The 23,769-nt window shown below is 43.1% G+C and overlaps 1 protein-coding gene across 1 annotated transcript in view; it reads right to left on the bottom strand.

The window, feature by feature from the left end:
* Window positions 1-23,769, bottom strand: part of BRSK1 (BR serine/threonine kinase 1) — a 45,992-nt gene that overhangs the window by 4,076 nt on the left and 18,147 nt on the right. Inside the window, exons 3-17 of the mRNA XM_063301182.1 lie at window positions 20,144-20,229; window positions 16,037-16,177; window positions 13,622-13,738; window positions 12,586-12,619; window positions 11,272-11,340; window positions 10,306-10,452; window positions 9,570-9,601; window positions 8,279-8,443; window positions 7,745-7,842; window positions 6,611-6,761; window positions 5,370-5,430; window positions 2,101-2,308; window positions 1,319-1,367; window positions 882-1,005; window positions 497-677 (exon numbers count right to left, since the gene is read on the bottom strand). Coding sequence (XP_063157252.1) covers window positions 497-677; window positions 882-1,005; window positions 1,319-1,367; window positions 2,101-2,308; window positions 5,370-5,430; window positions 6,611-6,761; window positions 7,745-7,842; window positions 8,279-8,443; window positions 9,570-9,601; window positions 10,306-10,452; window positions 11,272-11,340; window positions 12,586-12,619; window positions 13,622-13,738; window positions 16,037-16,177; window positions 20,144-20,229 — 1,663 coding nt within the window. The remainder of the gene's footprint in view (window positions 1-496; window positions 678-881; window positions 1,006-1,318; window positions 1,368-2,100; window positions 2,309-5,369; window positions 5,431-6,610; window positions 6,762-7,744; window positions 7,843-8,278; window positions 8,444-9,569; window positions 9,602-10,305; window positions 10,453-11,271; window positions 11,341-12,585; window positions 12,620-13,621; window positions 13,739-16,036; window positions 16,178-20,143; window positions 20,230-23,769) is intronic.

The following is a 23,769-nucleotide window of genomic DNA, read 5'->3' as shown; positions in this document are numbered from 1 at the left end:
AATGGAATCATCTTTCTGATGGTGGGATCCCACACCTTACTGCCACATTTGAATTGGCAGATTGAATTTAAGGGTCTCTATCTTTGCCTAGGTGAAAGGTAGGCTACTCGGTGCCCTCCAAAGGTTTTGGACTACATCTTTACAATTTCTTGGCCTTAGCTGTGCTGGCTGAGACATCTAAGGTCCGTAATCCAAAGCATCTGAAGGTGATTGGGCTGTAGTCCAGTATCGGGACAGCACCAGAAGGAAAGGGACAAAGTGTTCTGTGAAGCCCAAAAACTTAGTTAGAAACTGTAATGGCTAGAAAACGGTGAACTGAAAGCCAAGAGACACAATGTACATCAGAGAGAGAGAGAGATGCAAAAACATATGGAATGCTGCTGCTTTTGGGTTTGTTTGCTCTTAACAGGAGCTGCAAAACTTGAGTATTTGTAAAGTCCAATAAACATCATGGCTCCTAAAGATGACTCAAAGGGCGGGACCCCTGGCTACCCACCTGAGATGAGGGTGAAGGTGACTGAGTAGATCCCACTGTCCTTGTGCGCCTCTCCCCCCTCGGAGTAGCTGATGTCAACCTGGAACTTGACAGGTTTCTGGAAGACGGAGGGGCCGCCCGATGATTTATATTCGGCCCGAAAGCTTGTTTGGGATACAACGCTGTGACTCAGGCTGGGGATCTGTAGATTAAGGGGAGGCAAGCAATGTCAAGCCACAGACACTGAATGGAAGGGATCTTCCTTTTAATGTCCTGTTTACTCCATCCTTCTCCACCCTGCTGTCCTCAGTACCAACAGGACCTCATCCTACCAACCAGCTCCACTCCGCTTTTCAGAATCAGTACCAGCCTCCCCTCTCCTTTTCTTCCAGAGTTGAGCCCTTACTGAGAGGAAGGCATGTACAATATCAGCCTTGATGGAACTCAGGGGTTTGTCTTTGATGACCACAAAGATTTGTTCTTCTTTGTCTAAGTTGATAAAATTTCCAAACCAGGATTTCTTGGCAAGCCTGAAAAGGAAGAAAAGCAAAACAGGGAAAATTTGGAAAGAAACCTTGTGGGGAGGCTTTGCTTGTCTCCACTGATGGTGCCAGAACTACCCGTTAGGTGACCAACCACACATTGTACAGCTATAAGGACACACATTCTTGGGATGCATTGGGGGTGCATTCATGGGAAAGGGGGAGAAATCTGGATTTCCCATATCAGTCACTGCACATTAATTCTGGAATAATATCATTCAGAAAAGCATTTGTAAGAACCATGAATGGAAGAAAAAATGCCGAATTCTTCCTCCTCCTGTCACCCTCTTCTAATACTCACTCAGGGGATGATTCTGGTGTAAGACTGGACATTTCTTCTGGTGTGGGAACTGCAAGGAGAAAAGGAGTAAATGTTAAATGGAAACAGGTTCATCCCCTTTCCCACCAATTGCAACCTTTCAAAGCAGCTCATTTACTGCCAGGTGCTGAGTGTAAAAGCAGGGAATTGCTTTCACTTTTCCACCCTTGCTTGAGGAAAGATACACACAATCAGCATGCGAAAGGTCCCAGTTCTTTTTAAAGCATTTCCAGGTTGCATTGGGAAGGCTCCCAAACCGGACAGACCAATACAGCATCAGATATTGATAAACTACAACTCTCTGAATCCCTCCCCACTGGTTGGGGCATCTGGGAACTTAGTTCAGCAACATCTGGAGGGCCACCAAATTTTTTCACCTCTTCTATAGATAGTACCCAAGCAAGAGGGTTCCTGAGCAAAATGAACTATGATCTATTTTGGAAAAAGGCAGTGTCTGGGTACCACTTCCTAACTTCAAACATTGTGTTCCTTCACTTAACACATTCTTTACACCCATTTGCACATGATCCTCATTCAAACTCCACTTCTGTGCCCTTGACCCCACTTCTTGCTTTCTCCATGACCACCTACAGTCATACTCAGTTCTGATGCAGCTCACTCTCTTTATCCCGATGCACTTCCCCAGTTAGAACACACTGTTTTAGCATGCTCCGCAATGTGTCTTATGCAAACTGAGAAGCTGTGGTCCTATAATTAAACTTTCAGCACACGCCCACCATCCTAGGAAAGTATGGTGTGCTCACCTTGCAGTTTCCGACGATGGAAGCGCGGGGAACCAAGGAAGCTGTTCTTGATAGAGTTCAAGCGAGTTTTCCATGCCACGCCGGCCACACCAGGACTGCTCGGTGGCGTCCCGCAGGGAGTGCCGCTGGGGCTCTCTTTAGGCGTGTGAACAGGAGTGCCGAGCGGAGTGGGGAGGGGGCTTCCCCGAGGGGAGGGGTGGGGAGTGACCTGCAGCACAGATTTGGGTGGGGGTTTAGTAGAGGGGAAAAAGCAATGGGGAGAGGAGGGCGGGTGAGGAGGTGGAGAGTTGGGAGGCAGAGGGAAGGGGGTGGAGCATCGACTCTGAAGGGCCCCCTCCCTTGCTGGGCTGCCCTTGGCTGGAAGCGTCTGAGTCTTCGCAGGGGCAGGGGGAGGTGATGGGAGAGAGAAGCTGAAGATGGGGCTCTGGGTGTGGGGAGAAATGGGAGGGGAGAAAGGTGAGGAGGGGAGAGCCGTGAGATGGGAGTGAGCAATGGCAGGTGACAAACTCATAGTCTCACAACCTGGCCCAGATTTTGGGTTTCCCCTACTGAGGCTTGGACATGCTGTTCATTTCTTAAAGAATCAACTTGCTTCAAGCTTTTAGGTGAATATCTTTGTTCACCTACCCTCTCTTGTCTATTACTTATCCTTCTCCAGTCAGTCCATGCTATGGCAAAGACAACATCCATGCTTCCACCATGAAACTGTAGATGGTTGTCCCCTATATATGGTAGGTCCTGACTTTGCCACCAGATCTGTTCTATATCACTGGTTTCCCTGCTGGAGTTTGCCTTCCAGCAAGACCAACTTTCCACAACTTCTCCAGTTGGCCATTTTTCCTACAGAACGGCTACTGTCAACTCTAAACCACTCCCCAGATAAATATGAAGACTCAGACTGTTGCTAAGAGACACTATCACCCCTAAGAGTTTCTCCATTCCAGTCTTTTCTGTGTGGTTTTATTATGTGGCAAGCAGAAATTTGCTGGGATCTTGGCCTCCAGGGACACATTATGCTGGTAACAAAAATGCACCTTCTCAATATTTGACTTTCTTGAGTACCTGAGATTCTATGGCACAACTGTCTGCTTTAAAAAGGCTGTGTTTTCTACTGCGGAGGTAAACATGCTTCATTGTTGAATTCTAGCTAGTAATAAACCTAACATTTGGGCCCAAGAGATGACCCTAAAAACAAGGCTGACAGTTATACGTGTGGGTTTGGTTGCTAAATAACAGATATCTGTGCATATATAAAAGGAATCCTTCATTCCAATATTATCCTTATCCCAGTTACAATTGGAGGAAAGCTGCCATTAGTACACCAGCACCAACTGGGCTGATCTGGATGAGAATTTATCATGAATCAGTCTGATTTGGAAAAATCAGGTGAAGATGAAGAGGTTCAGGATGTTTTACAATCTCAGGAACAACTCTCAGTAAGAGGAGAGATTCCAGCTGTCTGGAATGTGTCTGACTCAAAAGAGAAATAATATGGAACACCCCTAAATCTACAACAGCAAAGACATACGCATATTAAGAGTCAGAGACAGAACTTCCGAATCCAGTGCAGGGCATGGGGAAAAAGAGGAAAGATTTTGAACTTTTTCTAATTCGACTCCATAGGAACAGAAGACTGACAGCCTTAATTAACATCAAGCAAGAAGTATTTCTGGGAGAAGCGGATGATTTGTTGATATAAATCATCATGATCTTCCCTTATAACATTCTGCTATTTGATTTCCATGGTACAGGGACTCTTGGACTGTTCTATGACCAACAACCCGAATTTATGTTGGGCAATGCTCATGACGTTTACCGGCTTGATTTCTAGCAGTTTACAAATTACTTGTCTGCTGACTCTGCTACCTGACTGCAACCTTTAGTTAAGAGGGACCATCTGACTCCTGTAGTTTCTGCCAATGCTTCAGGTCTCATTGTTTAAACAGTGCCATCTGATGGGACCCAGGAAGCAGGCCCTTCTGGAACAGCATCCCCCCCAAGATCCATACGGCCCCTACCCAGATTTCATTTCAACAAAAACCTGCATCCTCCTCCAGGCCTTGGGCTAGGGTGCATGGCGGGCCTATTCTGGGAATGTTTTGTATTCAGGTTATGTGTTTTTCTAGACATTTATTGTTCTTGTTTCTTTTATCATTTCAATATTCCTTTTATTATTGTACACCACCTAGAGCTGTTATGTAGTTGGATGTCCTTAGAAATCTGACAAATAAATAAATAAACTTTGAGCAGGAAAGAACTGTGATATGGAGAAAAAGTGAATTCCCTTCTCCTTCATGTGATAGTCTTCATCTGGATCTCCCAACTTTGCAACTGTTATTAACAAGCCAAAAACAAGCATTCACGGGCCAACTGGTTGTTCACAAGGTATCTGCGGGGTATAGTAAAAAAGGTCAGGATGGTGGCCATGATGGTAGAATCAAAAGTCTGCCTGCTTTTATGTGTGATGCACACAAAAAAAACAGGTGAAGCTCTGGTCACATCATTGTGGTCACCAATTGACTTTTTTGACTACATCCTGCAGATATCCTTGGTTGCCCAGATTTTAGGCTGCTTTCCCCAGCTTAATCCTTTCCAGGTGAATGGAACTACAACTCCCAAGATCCCATTCTGGTGTAGTTCAACACCAGAAAGCCTGCTATAATCTGTTCTCTTGCCTCTTGCCAGCCAGACCAATTATAATCTTATCCATTGGCAAAGCAGCAGCATACAGATTGCTTAAATGAATAAATAAATCTAAATCCTTGAGTCCTCCCCTACCCTATAATCCTACTACCTACTAAACATATATCTCTCTGACTTTCCTCATCCAAGAACTACTTATATCTCCCCTCCCCTCCCCTGTTCTGTTTCTTCCCTCTTTTTCACTGGCAGATCCTAGGTGCTTTTGAAAATTCTCCCCCAATGCAAGTCAACAGGTATGGCTTTCCCCTAGCATGGAAATGCAGTCATGGAAATGGGGGTGGGAAGTGAGTTGCACCAGATGCATTTTCTGGCTATCATTCATGCACTGTAAAGTACACACCATTTCTGCCAGGAAAACTAAAGCAGTGTCCTCGGCATTTGGAACTGAGTGCAGGATGGGATGTAAACAAGATCTAGGGATTTTTTTCCCCCAACTTCCACTCCCTCCCTAAGCCTCATGTTTATTTTGCCCATCATCGTCTTCATCATCATCTGCCCCAATTGTTTGCTGTACCCATCCCTCCTTTTTGCCAACATACCATTTCTTACAGAACCCAAATACTCACCCTGGGGCTACTGAGGGGACTAGAAGACAAGCCAGTGGAGGCACCACTTACAGATCGAGACCTGTGTGTGGGGCAAAGACACATAGGAGGATCAGTGCTGTCTTGGAAGGGAAGAAGGTGGTGAGACACAGAGAAGAGCATGGGACACATGTGAAAAGTCAGTCTAAAATAGCATCACAAAAAGTTTTCAGCAACCCCCCCCCACCCAATCAGAGGTACACTAAAGAACTGATTGCATAAGCAGCTTTGGACATCATTAGCAGAGGTACACACACACACACACACACACACACACTATATATATATATATATTCTGAAATTCTTTGCTGTCCTCTGCTAGTGATCTTTGCGGTTCTCTGCTATATATACCGTATATATATTTAACACACATACACACATTTTATATAGAGCAGATCTGCATTTCGGATACATTATGGAAAGACCTAGATCTCTGGAGAAGTCCATAATGCCTGGAAAGGTGGAAGAAAAAAAAAAAAAAAGAGGACAACCAGCAGGACTCAGTTACAATGGTGATGGGTGCGCTATCGGAAGACTTGAAGGACCAGGCTGGGACAGATTGTCCTGGAGAAAAATCTGTCTGTGTGGTCACTAAGAGTCAACAATGACTTGATGGCACATAAGCAATCAAGATCTGCACAGTAGGAGACCATCAAAATATGCCAGTGCTTTAGGCTAGACTAAATCAAAAAAAGAACTGGAAGAAAACAGTGACAAACCACTTCCATATTGTTGCCAAGGGAGCAATGTAAATAAAACCATTAAGTTACCAGGCATAGTAGCTTGACTACTTTTTAGCAATAAATAGGCACAGCTGATGACAGTATGTGGCAGATCCCCCAAAGCTAAATAGAGTTGAACCTGATTAGTACTTGGATGGAAAACACCAGGAAATCCTAGAGCTGCAAACTAGACTGGAAAGCTGAAGAAAAGTCCCAGAAGAATGGTAAGTGGTAAGACGTTTCCATACTGTTGCCAAAAAACCTACATGGATGTGTCCCTGTAGTTATCAGGAACTGAGCTTGATTTCAGGAAATCTTTACCTTAAAGGTGTATTATCATTCCTGGAACAGCCTGAGAGGTTAGCCAATCATTAAAATATTTGCAGGTTCCATTTTCAGTGGCCAGAAAGCACACTGGAAAGACAGCGGAGTCCCTAAATGCCAGATTTGAGAGATTCGTCACCCTCTTTCACACGTACACATGGTTGGAGGCAAACTCACCTCTGGCTATGTTGTGCCATCTCTATGGCCCGTCGGGCTGGGACTGGAGAACCACCATCTGTGACACTCAGGACTTCCATGGACTTCCGCTCAGGTCGGCGTTTGCCATGTCGGTTCAGCATAGGTGAGTCAACTCGCTTCCGAGGAGGGTCTGAAACATGTATGGGAGAAGGGACCAATAAGGCCTTCCTTTTGGGTGAAGTTCAGAGCCTGGTGTTTATGTAGGAGACATTCCATATTCAGAAGAAAACAAAGCCTTCAAATCTGTCACCCATCCAACCACCCATCCACCCACATATGCACTATCATTGCTTTGACAGAGCAAGAGAAGAGAATTTGGAAATGAAGATGAGATACTAGGACTCTGGAAATGTGGATTTGGAGATTCAATTCAAGGGTGATTTTATCTGCAGTTCAAATCGGCTGCCTGTGAATCAATCTAGATGCTGTTGCACAGGCACAGGGGTAGCTTCTCCTAATCGATTCCAAAATCCAAATTAAATCGACCCATTTCAAACATCCTAACTGGATCCATTTCCCAAATTAATCTGAATGGAATGGAATCAAATCCATTTTCTGAATCAGGTGAATTATTTGAACCAGGTTTTGCCTGATTCAAATAATGGCCCTGATTAGATCTATAGAAATGCTGTTCTCTGCACCATCGGCAGAATTCAGTGCACTCATAGCTCCACATATTGCAAGGAAAGGCAACTTTCTGGTAGCCTGGAAGCTGTTCTTAGGGCTTGTTATTGTCCTTCTTTGTGACCGAGATCTGTAGAGGGTGAGTCTATGACATGAGAATTTCTTACTTTCCCCTAGAGGATGGGGTGGGTGGGAGGTAGAATGTTTTGTATTTCTCAAGGTATGTTAAGCCTATCCTTGCCTTAATAAAGTATATGGGCAGAAAACATCTACAAAGAGTGGAGCTTTAACCAAAAATTCAGCAACATGTATTTACATGCTGCTCTGATCGTTCTTGTTTCCTCCATATCTGTCAAATGAAATATTGAGGAAAGAAGAACATCTGGACATGCTTGCTGACCCTCTGAGTCATCAGCAGTCACCACCACCACGACTCTGTTTTTCTGGTCCTGATGAAGTGCATGGAGAAACGTTTCCCCAACATCTCACCAACATCATTGCGTGGAGGCAGGTCCTCATCCTCACAGCTGGGGTATCTCTCCTTGCGGTCCAGCAGAAGGTAATAAATCATTTTCTCCTGGTTCTCTCTGAAATGGAGACAGGAAAAAATGGCTGTGTGTGCTTAGAATAAAGATGGGTTTATTGGCTTGCTATAGAAAAGATACCATGCATTTTTTCTCTCCAACTATTTGCACATGTTTCCTAGTTACCCTCTTTCCCCCATCTTTTCTGCCTTCCATCCACATTTCCATCGCAAACCAAACCTCAGCTCTGTTTCCTCCTCCATCAGACGCCTTCTCTTACAGCGCATCCGCCCTAATTGCACTCTGCAAGTTTTCTCAGTTATGGGAACTAGAATGGTGAGATGATTATCCCAGCTTCTCTACAGAAGCACAGTTCCTACAGTAAGTGTACAAATCACCTGTTTAAAATTCCACAAAAAGGACTAGGACACTACTCCAAGGAGCAAAGCTTAAGGCAGATTCTTGCTGCCCCATTCAACCACACAACCCAGTTCCTCACCCTTCATTTTGCAGCTCCTGCTTCAGCTTGTTCTTGTCACGGAAACAGCCCAACGAGTGCATGCTATCCAATACGTCAGGGTCCAGCTCACTGACTGACTGAATCCGTCGGATCGCTACCTTCCGAGGGATCGGTTGTTCGGGCTCTGGTTCATTCTTTCCTCCCCTGGAAGAAGAGGAAGTGTGTAGAACAGGTAAAGGAAGACACTACCCTTGATTGGTGGGATACAAGAGTCAAGCGCTCTAGCAAAAGCCATTGTCAAAAATGACTCATTTTCAGGGGTTCACAGTAGAAGTGGAAGCCATGTTATAAATAGGTTTGGTTTGCTGATTTATCTACAATATTTGTAAGTTGCTTTTCTGTAAAGATAACCAAACCAGCATACAAAAGCAGCAGTAAGATAAGGCACCTCTAGTTATTTTAAGCGTTAATTATTTTAACGCTTCTGGGCTTAACTGGTCGTGCAGGAGACTGAAATCAGAAGCATGTGCTCTGCCACTGAATTAGGTTCTTCCCAAGAACAGAAATAGGTATTAATGGAAAAGGTGGGTTAAGTCTATGCAGCACAGCAAGCTTGCCAAAGATTGTGTGACTATGTCTGTGCACCTAGTACATTTCCCCCCCCCAATGATTAATAACTATATAGATCACGGTTTCTCAACCTTGGCAACTTTAAGATGTGTGGACTTCAACTCCCAGAATTCTCCAGCCAGCAGGGAATTCTGGGAGTTGAAGTCCACACATCTTAAAGTTGCCAAGGTTGAGAAACCGTGATATAGATCTTAACAGGATATTGTTTAGTAATTTTTCATGAACCCATAATCTAAACAAATCTATGTAAAACCTGTCTGTTTTTTATTCTATATCAATGTTGTAGAATTATTATGGCTCATATATAGCTAAATAAATACAATCGTTCACTTTCCTTATTACTTAGCTCTCACAGATAGCTAAATTTAAAAACATTTAAGGTAGAAGCTCAAAAGCCAAGGAGATATTTTTTGGTGAACAATAACTCCCAACATCCCTCTCTGTTGATCATGCTGGCTGGGGCTCTTGCCTTCTGAACCGCCACAGTGGGGTTCATCCCTATCTAGACAATGATGAAAATAGTAGGGTGGGAACCTGGAATTTCTGAACTCTGCTTGTGGTTTTGTCTCTTCTGTGAGACCTTCCTTCACCTCTGCTTAGTGAAAGCAGAAAATACTGAGATCTTGATCAATACTGAGATCTCTTCAAGCAAGGGAAGAGAGAATCAGCTGGAAATCAAATACAATCTGGAAATACTCACAAGAACCACGGGTGTTTCTGAATCTGCTCCAGCTAAAGCCACCACATGGAGAAAAATAAACCAACATTAGGCTTCCTTTCTCAAAAGTTAATCTAAAAAACAGCCACAAACCATGACTGCTGTAACCATCACTATCACTCATAATTAATACATGTTTTAATAATACAATGCCCTTATCTTCAGACATTCAGGATATTAGAATCAACATAAACATTCATTGAATTTTTTAAAAGATTAGTTTTTTTAAAAGCAGGGGGTGGAAATCTACTGTGTAGGGAAGAATTGCACAACTTGAGGGGGCTGCCTGAAACCTCTTTTGGCCTTTCCAAAGGTTGCCATCAAATTATAATTTTTAAATTACAAGAGGATGTTCTAGCTACATGGAGAAGAATAATATTACCTGCATTTAATTATTTCAGTTAAATCCTAATGAAATTTCAATCATATCAGATCATATAAAAATCTACCATATCAGGGAAGAATTCTAACCTAGACCTTCTCGCTGTTGCGCAGCTATTTATGACCACCATTATCCTACCACTATATACAAGAGCAATCTATCACCAAGTGACAACTCCTACTTGCAATCTGAAATGATACCACCCAGAGGCCCAGGGCCCTGCAGCATCGCATGCATTGATCAGGAGTTGCCAAGAACTCCACCCTGTTCCATCCCACCCATCCAGGCATGCTCCTGCCTCCATTCCTCCAGCGCTGGGAATGATAGGTGACTCACACTGAGACGTTTTTCTGGCTCCACCTCAATCATGCCCCGCAGGAGATTCTGACAGTCTGGCGGAATGAAATGGGGCATGTGAAAAATCCCACGTTTCACTTTTTCCAACAGCTGCCGTAGGTTGTCATCATCAAAGGGTAGTGCCCCCTGCCGGAGAAAAGGGTGAAAGAAACTGAGCCAAAGTGGAAGTTCCCTCAGATTTAAGGTTTTGCAGGAACCCCGTGGGTTAACATTAAATGCCAAGACACTATGTTTAAATGTGAAGGTGTGTGACACTGCTCCTTTTGCCCTCATCTCCTCTGTTAACCTTTCCCTTCCCCTTCCATTGCCACCTCTCTCGTGTCAAACATTCCCAGGAGAACAAGGGAATGTTCGCTGGGACTCGGGCAGCATATAAATTTAACATAAATAATAATAAAAAATATTATGGTTGGTCACAAAGTCAGCCAGGTGTTTAGACTAGATTTGGCATTTTTATCCACCTATCAAGTCCTTCCCAAGGGCCTGGGATAGGCAGATCCCAGTAGGCCAGTAGGATGGAAACAGTGGACCACCTAGTTAGCTGCTGCAAGAAGATTGCACAGACTGATTACAAACAACGGCCTGACAAAATAGCAACAACAGTGCACTGGAATATCTGCCAAGAAATACCACTTGCAAGCAAGAACTGGTGGGACCACAAACCACCATCATCATCATCATCATCATCATCATCTCTTGTTATTTTCTATGGCAGATTGAAGTAGCGCACTGTCAGTGACAACGTGCTGCTGCAGTACTGGAGATCACCCAATCTCAGGCAATTGATTTGGTTTGGCTCAACCAAAAATACTACCCACGGTCGGATGTCCTGCCTCAGGAGTCAAAATGAATGCCTTGGGGACTAGACAGCAGCACTAAATGGGGGGTTAAAGGCTCCCTGCCAGGAGTACGCAAAGACCCTACCCATTACTGGGACAGGCTTACCACCAGGAGGGCAAAGAGGATGACACCACAACTCCACATGTCAGCGCGACGTCCGTCATACTTCTCCCCCTAAGGAGCAAGAAGTAGAGATTTGGGGCTTGATAACTGGTTTGGGGAGGGAAGGGGGAAGATTTCAGGAAACAATGGAAAATAAGAAATCAGGGCAGAAGGTTTTTTCCAAGCATTAAGAGCAACCGCAAGGGGGAAAACTATTGCTGGGGTGTAATATGAAATAAAGATATATTACAATAACAGCTCTTCTCTTCACTGTGTCCCATGTGGGAAGAGAGATAAGGGGAAGAGACCTCCAGATACTCAGGGGAAAGTTTACTTTCTGATTGAGGAGAGTTTGCAAAAGCTTCTCATCATATATTATGCTGACATCTCTTGAAGATCCCATCTGTTCTAAAATATACCTTGTGGATCTGGAGATTTCTTGTCCTCTTACTTCCTGTGATTGGTTTTCCAGTTTTTTTTCTTTTTTCTTTAATTAAGATAATGCCCGTGCCCAGCAGGATCTAAATCTCAGCCCATGGCTAGGATTCTACTTAACATTTCCCAAAAGTACACAAACATTCACACACACTTCAACAAAACAGGACTGAGTTCCCCAGCAACATTCTTGAGAATGGATAGAGTTTCTTTCCTCAAGCTTCAAAATATCCTTACTAGTTGGGAGAAGGAAAGCAGTATAAATCTTCTGAACCAAGTATTTGGTGACTCTGGAACGGTACATACATAGTGTATGAAGGTGCCTATTTGTATATATACACAAGTGTATTAGAATAACTAACAGAATACAACTATAACTTTTAACAGATTTGGCTTCAACCTTCTATACTTGCTTTGGGATGCATTGCTACTCAAACAAATATATCTTATTTAAATTATTAAAAATATCTGTTTGAGTTCTAGAACAACCTTGTCTGAAATACTGTATCATTCTGTGAAACACAGGCGTGTTCATCTTTATGATATAGGGTGACCCTCCAGATCTTTTTGAAATAAAACTCCCAGCAGTCCCAATGGTGAAGGATGGATATTGGGAGTTGTAGTTCTGCTGCATCTGGATGGCCACAAGGTACCCTTTCCTGATATGTATATACATATCTAACTTGCCCTTACTCCCTCCAACTACTGCTTCCCATAATTTCTCCTGCAACTGTCTTTCCCATTGAATGCATTCTTGAAGCAAATTTTTCCAATTGAGGGGCCAGCAGATTGAGGGGCTCCTTGCCCTGATCCACTGGACAAGAGGGGAGGGAATCAGATACCAACAGGGATAAGGGGAGGGCACTAGGCCTGAATCCTTACCTTGATCACCTCTGGACATGCATAGTGAGGAGAACTGCAGCCCAGCATTGGGGGCAGAAAAGAGAGAGAAAGACAGAGAGACAGGAAGAGTGAAACGCCAAAGAAAGCTTACCCATAGGGCTATGGGCTCAATAAGCACACGAAGAGAAGTCTTCGAGATATACCACCCCTCCCCAATCTAGGATGGGTTGTGGGAATCCTTGATCTTTAGCTGTTTGGTGGTTTCAGGTGCCACAACAAACCTTCCTTGGCATCCTCAGTCAATTCTGGAGTGGTCAATTACCCTGCTAGATGGGAATTCTGGGAATTGCAGTCCAACACATCTGGACTGGAGAAGACCATTCTAGGCCATTCCACATCTAGCACATATGGCTTCTTCAGCAGCTTCCCCACAGCCGCCTCCTCTCCATCTCTCTAGATGTGGTAGAATCTTTCCTTTGTTCCCCCTAGAGACAAACATGTCCCTTCTTTGAGGCCAAAGAGAGCCATCAAATGAAATTCCCATCTCCTAACCCGGAAGTCTAGAGGCCAAGCTAAACCTGACATTTACACAATAAGGAATTGTGAGAATGATTTTCTAAAAGGAAACTGCCGCCATGAGGAGGAGGAGAGGAATTCTTGATAGGGATTCTGGCACTACAGAATCAACTTCCCCAACAGATGCCAGGCAGAGGAGCAATTCACATTTCAAATATTAAGTAACAGCAGATGTTTCTTATTCATTTACATTTCAATGACAATCATAATGTGTGAAGGCAAGACATATCTCTGTCTAAAGTCATGGGTCAGCTTACCTCGGTTCCCAAACACGTATCTCCTTCCCAATTCCCATTTTACATGTCCACCACATTGAACACCTTCTCCCCTGAAGGGAGGAGATGGGCAGGGACAAATTGGATAAATTAAAAAAAACAAAACACACTGGTATTCCCACAATAATGTGTGAATCAACCCACATAAGGAGCCATGTGCCTGACTTCTTCCCACCTCCCTCAGCATCACAGAACAGCAAGACCCTGTTCTGAGGATAGCTCACCCACAACTTGTTTCCAGCAGGCTGTCTCCGACCTGCAGGGAGGCCATGCCGAAATCTGCAATCCGAATGTTGTTCTTCTCATCCAGCAATAAATTCTCAGGCTTCAAGTCCCGGTGGCTGAAGAAGTCCAAAGAAAACCCATGGAGACTGGTCAGTGGCAGACCACATGTGCATGCACATACAAAAACATGCGTGGAATTGCACCACTAAATCCCTTGATGGTACTACCTGAACAGCTCTCAACCCAGTGGGGGAAATTAGATCAAAATTAAGTAGTTTTTTTCCCACACTCTCGGTACTGCCGAAGTACAGATTGAGGTTTTCTTGTTTGTTTGCTTAAGTGCTATGCAAGTGCTCTCCTGAATACTGCATGACTTGTGGCTCCACAGCTATGAAATCTATTGCAATTCAGAGACCCCAAGCATTCTTATGCCCTTCAGCGTTATCTGGGCACAGTCGAATAAGACAGTGTTTGCACGATAAGGCTGACAAATACCCAGCACAGTTTGTCCTAATGTGTCATGTGAATCTGTATTATAATTTATGCTGATGGTTTATTATGTCATGTGGTCCAATAAAGTTCGGTAAATTTAGGAAACCATGGGGAAGGAAACCATGGGGAAGAAAACCATGTGTTTGGGGAGGGCTAGCAGATCTAGACTAATATTACAATAAGAAACAATATTAAATGGCAGCAAGGGTGGTTGTCTAGTTTTGCAACTCAGATTTGGTAGCACTAGGTTAGAATGTCACATGAACACAGCGAAAGGCTGTTAGCCTGAAAACACACCCTAGATACACCAGAAATTTCAGGGTATTTCACTAGATTTCCTTGCTAATTTTTTTTCTAATCATTAAAAGTCAATGGGTTTCTCTATAGAAAAAGGACTGCAGTTTGATGTATTTGGATTAAAAACTTCTGAAATTATTAAACTCAGGGGTATTGAGTTATAGGTAGTCCTTGACTTATGACCACAATAGGGACTGGAAAATTTGTTGTTAAGTGGTATGGTCATTAAGTGAGATATCATGTGACCGCAACTTGCGACCTTCCCTGCCAGCTTCCCCATTGACTTTGCTTGTCGGAAGATGGCTGGGAAGGTGGCAAATGGCGATCACATGACCCCAGGATGCTGCAACTATCGTAAATGCAAGCTGGTTGCCAAGCACACGAATCATGATCATGTGACCACTTAGACCGCTGTGGTGGTTGTAAGTATGAGGACCACTCACAAGTCACTTTTTTCAGTGCTGTCATAACTTCAAACGGTCACTAAACAAATGGTCGCAAGTAGAGGATTACCTTCATAAATGAGAGGTTTGTTTCAACCTCTCATCTATTCTTTCTCCTCAATGAAGCTGCAAACTAGAACTGTGATGTTACTAAATTTACTGGTTTGGAAACATTTGTTTCTGATGGGTTGTATGCTAATATTCTTTCCAAGTATTTATTCATAAATTCAAAAAAGTGTATAACCCACTTTTCAGAGATACACTTTTACAAAGCAACATGAATCAACAGAAATTATCTAAAAAACAGAAAGCTACTGGGTTAAGCTATATACAGTACATTCTTGGTTAAATGAAGCCAGGAATAGGTAAGACTTCAAAGCTTACTTAGATGCCTACACCAGGGAGATTGAGTTCAGTCAGGAGGGAATTATAGAACTATAGGGCCATCATCAAGATTGCAACTCATGTTCTCCATGATTTGACTGATAGGGCTTTGAGCAAGATCCTGACGCAGATGCAGAACATGCCAGATGATATGGGTAGAGATGGTCTAACAGACCTCCTTATCTACTGGTTCCTGTTCTTGTGCTTTGAAATGAAGTTTGATGGACATCTGCTAGTACAACAGAGTGATTCTCAGCCAATGGCACACACACCACAGATGGGATTTAGAAGTAATCTTGATGGGGTATAGGATAAGTCATTGAAATGTTAATTAAGTCTTTAGAACATTGGCTGGATGGGACTTAAAATATGAAAGACTGAAACCACTGCATTTATTAGATACTACATTTTTCTAGAAACAGCATCAGCTACCAATATTTACATATCACACTGTGATTAACGGACAAGGAACCAATGATCATCTGGTGACCTAGGCAGAGATGCACTTTAATAAAGAGTGAATTGGCATTTCAATTATCAGTAGGACCCAGAGATAGGAGAGGGAACAATAATTACTATAATAAGTATTGATTTTCTTTATCAATGATAATTCAAAGTGGCCAGTAGCATAAAAACTACAGACACAATAAAAAAGTCAATAGGAACACAAATAACAAGGGGAGAGACCCACAAGACAATAGAGAAAAATAAACCAAAGGAAAAATGTCTTTCTTTCTTTTCCTTCAGGAACAAAATGAGATACTGTAACAGCCCATAATAACACAACAGTCAGCTCACCATATTGAATAGCTGTGGCAGAAATCCAAAGCTGAGACAATTTGTCGGAAAAACTTCCTGGCTTCCTTGGGTGTGAGGCGGCCTTTCTTCACCAAGTAATCGAAAAGTTCACCTCCTGAGACGTGTTCCAAGACTAGGTATCTAACACATTAGAAGTCCAGAGGCAGCATGACCAAGAAGCAAGGAAAAGAATTAAAAAGAAATTGAAAATCTATCAGACCACCATGGGAGAAAACTCAGAATCCATTCAAAGCAAGAGTCTTTGCTAAGAAAATGAACAAAGAGAAAGAGAGAGAAACAGAGCTAACACTTTGGCGTTCAGAGCCAAAGAGAGAGAGAGAAAGGGGAAAAAAGATGAAGAATTCAAAATATTTTATATCGCTTTGGGTTAGACCAGCCTTTCTCAACCTTTTTGACCTGGAGGTACCCTTGAAGTATTTTTCAGGCCTCGGGAAACCTCTGCACATTGAGGTTCAAATATAGGCCAGAAGTTACAAAATTATTATATTCATTTCATGTGTGGGCCTGTATAGATGCATTAACAGTGTTCTTAAACTAAAAATAAAGAATGAAACTTACCTCCTTAATGTATTTCAAAGTTGCCCAAATCTGAAATAATTTTTAAAATAAATCATGATCTCCCAGGGAACCCCTAGTGATGTCTCGCGGAACCCTAGGGTCCCACGGAACCCTGGTTGAGAAACCTGGGTTAGACCATGACTGAATCCCCAACTGTTATACAACTCCAAATACAGACACCAACCCTCAAACGGAGAGCAGACAGAGCTGATTCAAGCCGTGACTACATTTTTTCACAGGAAAGACTTCTGTGTAATAAATATTGCACGAACTTAGCTGTACATGGGTGGCAGCTCTCGATGCTGATTGAAGGAGGGTCTGGCCTCAGCTTCCCAGAAGCTGTTCCCTTCCACAAGCAGCCAAATACACGAGAGTCTCTCACACGTGGCATTTCCACACAGAGCGATGTTTCTCAACCTTGGCAAGCTTAAGATGTGTGGACTTCAACTCCCAGAATTCCCCAGCCAGCCATGGAAGCTTTCCATGGGGATACCTCTTGGTGTCTACAGTCTGTTCCTCAGTCTGAACATTGTAATTGTAGGCATGTTTAGTTGGAAATAAATTCTGCAATGTTAATGGGACTGATTTCCAAAGACGGGCACGTCAATATACTTACAAGGGAATCGCTCCCATTAAAGCCAATTAAACTTCCAGTTGAGTACAGATGTAGTAAGGATTATGATTAGGAGAGAATTTCCTCAAGGATTAGGATTAGAATAATATCAAAGTTGAACCTGAAATGCAGCATTCTCAACATCATTTGGTTGAATTTATTTGAATAAAGTAAATAAATGTTTATTTTAATAGCAATATATAAAAAAAGACGCTAATGGAGCTTTGAAAACTATTGGCTGTGTCAAACTGCACCGCCTATCATCTCCAGCCAGCGCACCCACCACTCAGATGAGGCAAAGATGAGCTACACAACTTGAATGAAAGCTGGAAATATTTTTCCAACAGTCTTTTTTTTTTTAACTGATGGTGCTTAAAGGGAGAGGTCTATTTTTACTTTTGAAACTTGGAAAGGACCACAGATTCTGCTGATACTGAACAACTCACATAAAATATGCAAGTCAAACAAAATTACCTCAGGATGCCCAAGACAGGAAACTTAATTATGCAGTTCCCTGAGCTTCTCACTATGTACTATGGAGAATAACTCAAGTTTTTTGGATGAAGAGAACATGTTGCGTTAATTTCAAGAAGCCGCTACACAAAAGAATTTCCCAGTGAGTTGCAGCCTTGGGGCCAGCTCTCTCTTGCTACCTTTCTGCTGCCCTTAATGGGGCTCCAGATAATCTCCCTCCTCTCCTCCCCAAGCAGTGTTTCCCAACCTTGGGAACTGTAAGATATGTGGACTTCAACTCCCAGAATTCCCCCAGCCTGGGGAATTCTGGGAATTGAAGTCCACACATCTTAAAGTTGCCAAGATTGAGAAACACTGTCCCCAACCAGCTAGCCTCAACCAGCCTCAACCAGCTCAGCTTGCAGCCTGCACCGCTATCTCAAGGCTCCCCAAAATTTGAAGGGCTAGAATTTGGTGTTCAGAATTTTGAGAAGAACATGTTGTAGGTAGTGTGACAAAAGGCTTGCCAGGATCCCCCGTTCAGAAATGGCAGCCACAAGGGACAAGACCAGTTAAAAGCATAAATTCACCAGAATGCTACTTGCCACTCCCTCCAACCTCCAACCTCCTTCTCCTGCAGAACACTCCTTGCTTAGCCTGGTCCTTTTTCTGCATTAGCTGGAATCATTCTGAATTAACAGACCCTAGAAGATGATGGGGCCCACTGAAATGCTGGAGGCATTTGGCTTTTACATCATGCCAAAAAAAAAGGGAGGGGGGAGAATCTTCTAAAAATGTAAATGTCCACTAGGGCAGGGAGCCTGATGAATCTCTTCACAGGGCATTTGCCTTTTCAGGGATCCCCAGATCTACATGTTTTGATGTTTAACTGAACAAATTCTGATCAAAGGAAGAAACGTTAGTCTGTAGGGAGAACTCAGAAGTTTAATAACCCCTCCCCCCTCAGTTTTAGCCCTATAATTAATAAATAATAAATAAATAAATAAATAAATGATATGGTTATATATTCTTCCATGCATTCTCTTTATCCAATGGCTTTGTCTCGCTTCGTATCTCCTCCCATTGTTTTAGAAGAAGATGACAAAGGAAGCTTATGTGTAGAGAATGCCAATGGTCTGGCACCGCCTGGTATGCTGGACAGCCATCCTACAATCTCTCTCTCTCGCTCTCTCTCTCACACACACACTCACACATATGTTCACAGAGGCTCTGCCACTCTGGCAGCATTCACACCCAAGAGAAATACAGATATCTTCCACCTAGGAAACCCCCGCTTTGTGCCAGGAATTTCAGAAGCAGATGGGAACACAAACCCTTTCTTTTTATTGGCCCTGCTCCTTTGCAGACTGATATGTAGAAACCAAGCTTTTGATTTTGAATCACTTTAGCAAAATTGGAGAAAATTGTTATTTCCCGTCTTCCGCTATCCCTTCTCCCTCTCCAGTCAAGTAATGCCACATACAAATCGAGGATGGGGGTGGGGATAGTCTCAACCTGTTGGGAGTAAAGGGGGTAACTGGACTGGTAAATGCTTTGGGTAAATGCAAAAAACCCTTAGGAGTCCACTTCAGAATAGCTCCCTTACCGCACACACCCTTGGCTATTCTTTATCACACTTTTAACTTGGTCTGCCTTCAAGAAGTACCAGAACTGGCCCTATCATCAGATAGATGAGGTCACTGCCTCAGACAACAGACGCTAAGGAGGTGGCCAGCTGCGATGAGAGCCTTCTGTCTGTTCTTCCTGAATATCATAAATAGAGCATGGATGTTTCACATTCTCTTCTGAGCCTGCTAAACTACTCTGTTGTAAGTGTGGATATGATACTGTCCAATAGCAAAGGTTGAATCAATTCTCAATTGCCAATCCAGCTGAGATAGGAACAAGGTACCCTCTTGTCCTTCGTATCACACAGAAAAAGTGTTTTGGGAAGGTTCAGAGTAGAATAGATGGCCTCAGTGGTATCTCAGGTAGGTTGGTAGCAGGAAACATTGTGGTGAAGAACTTGAGAAGGCCACTGACCATGTTGACTGGGGAAGATGGGTGGTTTAAACTGAGTTTACACATTGTGCTAATCCAGGGCTGTTTCACCCCATTAATAATTAGTCTTCTTTGCCAATTATTTGCAATGCATTTGAAACCCAACCTACAGTTTTCACAATGTCCATGCAATTAGTAGATTTCAGACTGTATGGTATGGTATTTATGAATGGTATTTATATGATTACAAGTCTGGAGTTGTAATCCTTATAAAGAACTGGGATTACAGGGTAAGAAGGCCCAAAATTTCTCCTGAATGTACAATCCTCAGCAAGCAAATCCATGAAGAGAGATTACAGGTTTGAATGTGGCTAATTTCTAGAAAGTGCTATTTCACTCTGGCAAGTATATGTCCAGAGCCCCATTTGCAAGTGGGAGGCCATCTGCAAATAAATACCTACAAGTATTTTTTGTTCTCGTAGACATCATGAAGTTTGAGTACGTGAGGGTGTTCAATCAGCTTCAGAATGGCAATTTCCCGTTCCACCTACAACGGAAGGAAGAAGGGGGAAAGTGTTTATATGTACAGGGATAAGAAGAGTCACTTTTCAATTCTGTTTGTGTCCTGGGATGCAGAACTTGGGGCAGATGGAGACAAGGTTCCCCGCACCCAGCTCATATTCATATGACTTACTCCCTACTATTTTGCTATTTTCTTCATATGCCAGTTTTTTTCTTTCCCTGGTTTTACGATAATTCTTTGAACCAAGTCTGGCTTTGGTGTCCTGGCAGGTGAAGCGTTCATCACACTTGTGTTACCACAATATCCTGGTACAGCCTTTCTCAACCTTATGACCCTGGAGGAAGCCTTGAAATATTTTTCAGACCTCGGGGGACCCCTGCACAGTCAGGCTCAAATATAGGCCATAAGTTACAAAATTGTTATATTCGTTTCATGTGTAGGCCTGCACACTGACGGTGTTCTTGCACTAAAAATAAAGAATGAAACTTACCTCTTCAACATGAAGTTGCCCAGATTTGACATATTTTAAATAAACCATGATCTCCCAGGGAACCCCTAGGGACCTCTCGTGGGACCATAGGGTTCCACAGAACTCTGGTTGAGAAATCCTGTCCTGGTAGGAATAGGTACACACACCTATCATAGAATGTGTCCCCTGAAGCCAAACATGGCACAAATATGTTCCAGGAACTTTTTTTAAGCAATGTCCTCAGAACATGGCCCTCTTCTTACCCACAGGCCACAGCTGAGGCAGCTTGAAGTTATTCAAGTTTTTTTCTCTCTTCTCCCAATACAATTTTGGAAGGCGATATGCTTCTTGCAGGCCTCATGGACAGTATGGTTGCTGATGCTGACAGGGGTGGGATTTCCCCAGTTCCTATTGGTCACTTTAGGCTGTTGCACCATGCCCCTTCCTTTGGTCACTGGAAACTGCCATTCATGGCCATTGCATCCTGCTTGGGCTGCAGGAGAGAATAGACTCTGTTCTGTTTGCATAATGCCTGACCGGTGCTTGTCAGGCCCTACATGAGCTCCCTATAAGCAGAGTTTAGCACCAGGATTGCAGTGAGGGGCAGCGGTGTCTTCCTTTGCAAAGAAAACTGGGAGAAGTGGGATGGCAGATCTGCCAAAGCACCAATGGAGCAAGAGACAAGAGGAAATACTTTGTATGATATGCTTACTGGGCAACAACTGAGGTTTGGAAAACTAATGCCCTTGGTCTGCTTTTCAAAAAAGGGGTTTCCCTTGCAGTCTCAGCGTCCTTCAAGATAGGAAAGAAACAGGAGCAATTTATGCAGGCAAATTGCCTGCTTCCTAGAGGGGTCTCTTGATCAGGCAGGGGTATTTTAGCATGCTGGATCAGGGAATGGTCTTGATTGCATCATTTAGGATTAAACATTCATCTGGAAGTCAGTCTAAATCCTATCCCGGGGAGGGGAAATGGCTGCTAAATTCCAGTGTAATCAGGAGCAGACTACTAACATTTCCCGTATGAATAGTGAATAGCCATCACAGAATTTACACGTGCAAGACAGATAATCATTTAACTGTTGTAAACCGCCCAGAGTCATCGTTACAAGATGGGTGGTAAAGAAATATGACAAACAAACAAACAAACAAATAAATGAAGTCTCATAAATAGTGTTTATAAGAATGAAGCTCGGTGTTGGTTCATGAGGACTTAGTGTGTTTAACCTGTAAAACCCTACTCAAATGTATGGGGTATTGAGATTCAGTCATGGGCTCCAGAGTAGAGCACCATGCCCAAACAGCACCCATGGCAAATAAACAAGTCTCCCTTGATGGACCAAAAGCAGCAAGAAGTTTATGTGCAGTAGCATCTATTGCTTTTGAGCATGCCTGTCATTTTGCAATAATTCAGAAGGGAAGGGAAGGGACAGTGACGGGGAGAAGCTGGGTTATCTACCTACAATTGCACAAGAAGTAATATTTAGGGAACAGTTAGCTATACAGGTAGTCCTCACTTAACAACCATAATTGAGACCTGAATTTCAGTTGTTAAGCGAAGTAGTTATTAAGCGAATCCGATCCAATTTTACAACCTCTTTTGCAGCAGTCATTAAGCAAATCACTACAGGCATTAAGCGAACCACGTGGTCATTAAGCAAATCACGTGGTTCCTTGGCTTGCCAGAAGCTGCCAGGAAGGTTGAAAATGGCGATCACATGACAACATGACACTGCAATGGTCATAAATGCAAACTTGTTGCCAAGCACCCAGATCATGATTATGTGACTGGGGGAGAACGCTGCAATGGTCGTAAGTGTGAGGACCAGTCATAAGTAGTTTTTTCCAGCACTGTTGTAAGTCTGAACTGTCACTAAACCAATGGTTGTTAAGTGAGGAATGGACTGGAATGGGCCACTTCACATCAAATGACCACCAGATCTACTACTGCGGACAAGAGGACCACAGAAGAAATGGAGTAGCCTTCACAATTAATAGTAAAGTGGCTAAAGCAGTGCTTGGATACAACCCAAAAAATGACAGAATGATCTCAATTCGAATTCAGGGCAAGCCATCTAACATCACAGTGATCCAAATATACGCCCCAACCACAAATGCTGAAGAAGCTGAAGTAGAGCAGTTCTATGAGGATCTGCAGCACCTACTGGACAACACGCCTAAAAGAGATGTTATTTTCATTACAGGAGACTGGAATGCTAAGGTGGGCAGTCAAATGACACCTCGAATTACAGGTAAGTATGGCCTGGGAGAACAAAACGAAGCAGGACACAGGCTGATAGAATTTTGCCAAGACAATTCACTCTGCATAACAAACACTCTCTTCCAACAACCTAAGAGACGGCTTTATACATGGACTTCACCAGATGGACAACACCGAAATCAGATTGATTACATCCTTTGCAGCCAAAGGTGGCGGACGTCTGTACAGTCGGTAAAAACAAGGCCTGGAGCTGACTGTAGTTCAGATCACGAACTTCTTCTTGCACAATTTAGGATCAGACTAAAGAGATTAGGGAAGACCCACAGATCAGCTAGATATGAGCTCACTAATATTCCTAAGGAATATGCAGTGGAGGTGAAGAATCGATTTAAGGGACTGGACTTAGTAGATAGGGTCCCGGAAGAACTCTGGACAGAAGTTGGCAGCATTGTTCAGGAGGCGGCAACAAAATACATCCCAAAGAAAGAGAAAACCAAGAAGGCAAAATGGCTGTCTGCTGAGACACTAGAAGTAGCCCAAGAAAGAAGGAAAGCAAAAGGCAACAGTGATAGGGGGAGATATGCCCAATTAAATGCAAAATTCCAGAGGTTAGCCAGAAGAGATAAGGAATTATTTTTAAACAAGCAATGCGCGGAAGTGGAAGAAGACAATAGAATAGGAAGGACAAGAGACCTCTTCCAGAAAATTAGAAACATTGGAGGTAAATTCCAGGCAAAAATGGGTATGATCAAAAACAAAGATGGCAAGGACCTAACAGAAGAAGAAGAGATCAAGAAAAGGTGGCGAGAATATACAGAAGACCTGTATAGGAAGGATAACAATATCGGGGATAGCTTTGACAGTGTGGTCGGTGA

This window comes from Candoia aspera, chromosome 4, assembly GCF_035149785.1.
Source record: "Candoia aspera isolate rCanAsp1 chromosome 4, rCanAsp1.hap2, whole genome shotgun sequence".
NCBI classification, from domain to species: domain Eukaryota; kingdom Metazoa; phylum Chordata; class Lepidosauria; order Squamata; family Boidae; genus Candoia; species Candoia aspera.
This window is presented reverse-complemented; position numbering and strand designations above follow the sequence as displayed.